Source organism: Somniosus microcephalus, chromosome 32 (assembly GCF_052327205.1).
Source record: "Somniosus microcephalus isolate GS21.2 chromosome 32, FLI_Smic_1.0, whole genome shotgun sequence".
NCBI lineage: Eukaryota > Metazoa > Chordata > Chondrichthyes > Squaliformes > Somniosidae > Somniosus > Somniosus microcephalus.
The window spans coordinates 38,957,825-38,963,956 of record NC_141018.1 but is presented as its reverse complement, the minus strand read 5'-3'; the positions used below and the strand labels follow the sequence as shown (position 1 = coordinate 38,963,956).

Genomic DNA, 6,132 nt, shown 5'->3' with positions numbered 1-6,132 from the left:
GTTAGTTTGCAGAGCCACTGGTTTGTAGGCAGCAGAAACCAGGAACTGGGGCCAGTGGCTTCAGCCAGCTGTGCAATTCAGCTTCCTGCCTGGTATGTCAGATGAGATTAAACTTGAGTGTCTCCACTCGCTATCCGGTCACCGGAAAGCACGTTTACCAACACTTTGACATTTCCTTTCTTCCCTCCTGCTGCAATGCGCAAGAACTGATTTCTACCAGGACTGTGGCAGTTTCCACTTCAAATGCACAACACTGCAAACAGCAGCCCAGTGGCTCAGACTCCCAGGCGAATGGTGCTGATTGAGTTAGTATTCCAGACTGTGCCTCGCTAAAAAGGGGCAAGTCATTTTACTGGCTGTGATGCCAGGTGGGGTAGAGCAGAAATTCAAATGGTACCACCTTGGGGTTTGGGAGGGGAGGGGGAAAAGGCCACTGACTAGCTCCAATCTGAAGGTAGCAGCATTGCTAGCAGTTGCTGAGCAGTCCATGGCACAAACTCATCCGATCCTCCCGGCACAACCCACGGTGGTGAAATCAAGATCGTTCCCGATTGTAGAAGAATGCGCAGAATGGGGGAAAAAAAGCTTCACGATAGTTTTACTACTTGCAATCGTATCTACTGGCTATGCCACATTAGACGATGTATTGGAGCACTGCAATTCACAGGATGCCTGAGAAATTACACACATGCTTGTTGGTAGTGTTTCTGCACTGCTCAATGCTGATCCCCACCTCAAATGCACTGGAAGACACGCAAGGGATACCCAAATTAAACCTTTATCGTCAGTAAATGCTTTGCAGTATTCAAGCTTTACAGTTGTGTAAGTTTGTCATGGATTCATCCATTACAGCTACAAATCTTTCAACGTTTGAGAATTTGACAATACATTGTCCCAGTGCAAGGAAATGAAAAAAAAAAACCACAGCAATGAGTGTGGGGCTAAGGAACCCGTGCTAGATCTTAACCTCAGACAACCCTCTCTTTGATATATACAACCAATTAAATGGCGGAGTAGAACAAAACTACTAACCATTACTTGCAGCTTGGGTTGGTTGCCAGTCTAGAACATAGCAGTCCATTCTTTCACTTAGCCCCACCAAGCAATGATCCTTCAACCCTAACCTCTATACGCTGGGATAGCAACACACAGGCAGAGCACAGCAAAGACAGCAGCCGTTAACACCCAAGGCGGTGGAGGCGTGGGGGGTGGGAGACACACAAGCTGGGTGCTGTTCTCTTCCAAATGTTAACTATCTGTACCGCTCCTATTGTCTGACGAAATCTGTACAATTTTACGGGTATTTTTTTATTAAATTTTTATACAGCAACAGATAGATGGAAAGTACTGAGGGCGTCTGCTGAAGGTGACGGTTGTTAGCTGGAAGGTGCAGCAGGGTAGAAAAGCAGCAATGAGAAAAGGGAGGTGGGGGGGAAGAGAAAGAGGTGAAAATCAGGGAAACCCGACACCACCGGGTCTCGCCTCGAGTCTACAACTAGTACTACGGAAAATTACACGGTAAAAACTTGTTTTTTTTTTGTTTTGTTTTTTTAAAAGGGGAAGCAGAAAAAGCAGAAAATTAAATTCACATTCCACTAACAGCATGAGGTCAAAGGTTAGCAAACCTAAAGAAACTGCACAGCAAATATACATATTCTTGAAGGTTTTTAAAGAATAAATATTTTTTTGTAATTAAACATTATGCAAACACGTGCCACGCTTGCTCTCGCTCAACCATGCATATGCGCTATATACAATTTGAAAAATACTGTGTCCTCCTTTTAAAAGTCATATACAAAGATATCCCCCAGAGCGCTGCCTTACAGTTAGCCAATCAACATTCACAAACAGGGAACCTACATACAATTAATGTCTGGCTGGAAAAGAGGAGCCAGGTCAAAACAGTTTCAGTTCAATTACTACACGCAGAGAAAATGAATAAATGAAAGGAAACAGAAAATGGTTCAGCTCTCAGAATGTAGCTACATTACAGATTAAAGTTGGAGGGTTTTTAGTGTGTCATACCCTTCATCCACTTACAATACTGTTGTACATTTTGTGGTTTTTATCTACTTTTTTATTACAATATAATTTACTTAAACTTTCCATTAACAAAAAGTAGGGTAGAACTCCAGCAGTGTCTGCAAGGGCCAGTGCCGCCCACTTTATTTGCATCAGCACTCTGTTGCTAACGGGTTGACAGTTCATTGTAAGCTGAGCCTCAGTCCTCGATATACTCCCAAAGGTCTTTCTCGTAGCCTTCATGCACATGCTGTAGCAACACCTTCCTCCGGCTCTCACAGTATCTGATAAAGGGAACAGAACAATCAGTCAAAATAACAAAACAAAAACATCATAATGCACAGCAGGTCAGTCAGTCATCCAAAATAAAAGGTCAACATTCCAGGCGGGGGCCTTCATCAGTGCTCGTATAGTCAGGGGAGAAACCCCTTGTACAGGACTGCAAGAACATACCCAAGAAAGCCGGGGGGGGTGGTGAACAGATTGATGCTAAATCTACCAGCTACTTTGAGAAGGAGGCAGCTACATGAAACTTCGCGATATCCGGCACCGAGCTGCTGCCGATCTATCAAAACTTCCGGATAGACCAGCGCTAATGCTGAAGGATACGGAGGTTTTCATCTCCGTATCTGACAACAAACACTGTTGCTTAGCAACAGCTTGTAAACACTCGGCCCGTACCTTGGAAGCGTCTCTGAAACTGTTGCTAGGCTACAGAGACGCTTTCCAGAGCCTGACTGTTAAAAAAAAATGCTAGAAGAAAAACCTAACCAAAACGGCTGCTGATTTCTGCCAGTAGATCGAGGTTTCCGGACATACAACCTCCGGATAAACCAAAGTTTCCTGTAATAGGTTTGAACAGCCCAATTAAGAGATTTTAAAACTCTGGAAGAGATGTATAAAGTGCTGCAGACTATACGAAGATCATCTGAGGTTAGATATGCTGATGTCCAAGAGTCTTATGACACAAATTGGCCAGCACTAAAGTCATGAAACACAACACACGGGTCAGAGAAATGATGCAAAATGAGAGATTAAGATCAATATGCAAAGCATACTTGAAAGACACGGCACAGGTAAAAAAATGCAACTGCTTAGGCAACTAGCAGTCCTCATTCTTGTTAAAGACTTTATATTAAATGAGTCCAATCACTGCAATGGAGCTGATCAATACAGAAAATCCCAACATTATAAGGTAGTGAGCAAGATTGTGGGAAAGGTGTTCGCATCATTTGACAAACACTACATGAAAAGGTGGGCTAAATATTTCCCTGCATTACAGTTACCATATCCAGGTAACCTATTGACCGATGCAGCGTGGTCAGTGTGATCAGATTCACCGATTCGCTAGTATAGCAGCTTTAGATCACTAGTAACCACACACCAAAGGAAAGATCAGACAGTTTAAGGAATTAGGTTTAACCCATGCTGAGATCAAAGGTTTAGTGGGCCCATTTCATAAATCAAGAGATCAAGGGACACAAACTCAACCAACTTTGGTCCACCTCAGTGTCAGCTTTGCTCCTTTGATAGTGCACTGGCTCGATTCAGAAGGTTGTAGATTTGAGCCCCATTCCAGGACTTTTAGCACATCATCTACTGTAACACTGGGGGAGTCCTGCACTGTTGGACGGACGCCCCATCTGCCCGGTCAGCTGTAACACTGGGGGAGTCCTGCACTGTTGGACGGACGCCCCATCTGCCCGGTCAGCTGTAACACTGAGGGAGTCCTGCACTGTTGGACAGACGCCCCATCTGCCCGGTCAGCTGTAACACTGAGGGAGTCCTGCACTGTTGGACGGACGCCCCATCTGCCCGGTCAGCTGTAACACTGGGGGAGTCCTGCACTGTTGGACAGACGCCCCATCTGCCCGGTCAGCTGTAACACTGAGGGAGTCCTGCACTGTTGGACGGACGCCCCATCTGCCCGGTCAGCTGTAACACTGAGGGAGTCCTGCACTGTTGGACAGACGCCCCATCTGCCTGGTCAGCTGTAACACTGGGGGAGTCCTGCACTGTTGGACAGACGCCCCATCTGCCTGGTCAGCTGTAACACTGGGGGAGTCCTGCACTGTTGGACGGACGCCCCATCTGCCCGGTCAGCTGTAACACTGAGGGAGTCCTGCACTGTTGGACGGACGTCCCATCTGCCCGGTCAGCTGTAACACTGAGGGAGTCCTGCACTGTTGGACAGACGCCCCATCTGCCTGGTCAGCTGTAACACTGAGGGAGTCCTGCACTGTTGGACGGGCGCCCCATCTGCCTGGTCAGCTGTAACACTGAGGGAGTCCTGCACTGTTGGACGGACGCCCCATCTGCCCGGTCAGCTGTAACACTGGGGGAGTCCTGCACTGTTGGACGGACGCCCCATCTGCCTGGTCAGCTGTAACACTGGGGGAGTCCTGCACTGTTGGACGGACGCCCCATCTGCCTGGTCAGCTGTAACACTGGGGGAGTCCTGCACTGTTGGACGGACGCCCCATCTGCCTGGTCAGCTGTAACACTGGGGGAGTCCTGCACTGTTGACGGACGCCCCATCTGCCTGGTCAGCTGTAACACTGGGGGAGTCCTGCACTGTTGGACGGACGCCCCATCTGCCCGGTCAGCTGTAACACTGGGGGAGTCCTGCACTGTTGGACGGACGTCCCATCTGCCTGGTCAGCTGTAACACTGAGGGAGTCCTGCACTGTTGGACGGACGCCCCATCTGCCTGGTCAGCTGTAACACTGAGGGAGTCCTGCACTGTTGGACAGACGCCCCATCTGCCTGGTCAGCTGTAACACTGAGGGAGTCCTGCACTGTTGGACGGACGTCCCATCTGCCTGGTCAGCTAATGTTAAGGATTCCTTTGAACGCGAGCTCTCGCAGTGTCCTGGGCAACATTCTTCCTCAACCAACACCACCAAAAACAGATCAACTGGTCATTCAACTCACTGCTGTTTCTGGGATCATGCTGTATATCAAATGGCTGCTGCATTTGCCTACGCAACAGTGATTACATTTCAAAGTAATTTGTTGTATCTGAAGCATTTTGAGATGTTTGAGAGAGGTGCTATGAAAATGCAAGCCTTTCTTTTCACGTACATATGGAAAGTAACTATCTCAGCTACATATACTTTAATGGAGCTGGACTCGCACTGTGTCCGGCAGGTGCTATGGCTAGTGGAGGACGCAAATCCTTCATGTTACAAAATACAAGATAGACTTGACTCTAGCACCAAATGACAAACCATTTCCACTTATAAAGTTGCCAAGTGTCAAGCTTACGACAGGCTATAACTTGCAGAACCCGAGGGTTGAAATCACCAAGAGTCAGTGTTTTATTCAGCAGTCAACAATGGGCTGGATGGGCCTAGGTATGAGGCCTACCTTTGCTTCTGGGCTAAAAGTATAAAGCTTTGCAGGAAGAGGGGACCCCGGAGGGCCAGGGAAAGATAGATTGCTCACACTTGGTGTGGACACTTCAGTCTCCTATCAATCAGTCTAATCATCAATTGGGGAAAAAACAATTATACGGACATGATTTCTTTTACGATTTTTGCAGTTGTGTGCCAGCGCATTCATTTGAAAAGACTGCATTAAGTGTCTGTGTAGGTTCCACCAGGACACCAAGTTAAAGACAAACATAGAAACATAGAAGATAGGAGCAGGAGTAGGCCATTCGGCCCTTCGAGCCTGCTCCGCCATTCAACGAGATCATGGCTGATCATCCAAACCCTAACACCCGGTCCCTACACCGACAGCCATCCCACCCAAGCCCTATCCCTGTAACCCCACATATTAATCCCCCCTAACACTAAGGGCCAATTAAATTTTTTTTTTTTTATCATGGCCAATCAACCTAACCCGCACATCTTTGGACTGTGGGAGGAAACCGGAGCACCCGGAGAAAACCCACGCAAACAAGGGGAGAATGTGCAAACCCCACACAGACAGTCGCCCGAGGCCGGATTTGAACCCGGGTCCCTGGCGCTGTGAGGCAACAGTGCTAACCACTATGTCACCGTGCTGCCACAACATCTGCTTCTCCCCTGAAATGGACATTTTTTTCTTGGTGTGGAGGATGAGTGGGTCAGGGAGGGAAGAGGAGAAGATATTTGTCAGTAATAA

The 6,132-nt window shown here is 47.6% G+C and overlaps 1 protein-coding gene across 3 annotated transcripts in view; it reads right to left on the bottom strand.

Moving 5' to 3' along the window:
- Positions 1-762: 762 nt before the first annotated feature.
- Positions 763-6,132, bottom strand: part of LOC147097455 (E3 ubiquitin-protein ligase arih1) — a 75,043-nt gene continuing 69,673 nt past the window's right edge. For all 3 annotated transcript variants that reach the window (XM_085972450.1, XM_085972452.1, XM_085972451.1), the window contains one exon: positions 763-2,306. In XM_085972450.1, the coding sequence (XP_085828576.1) occupies positions 2,222-2,306 (85 nt within the window). In that variant the 3' untranslated portion in view covers positions 763-2,221. The remainder of the gene's footprint in view (positions 2,307-6,132) is intronic.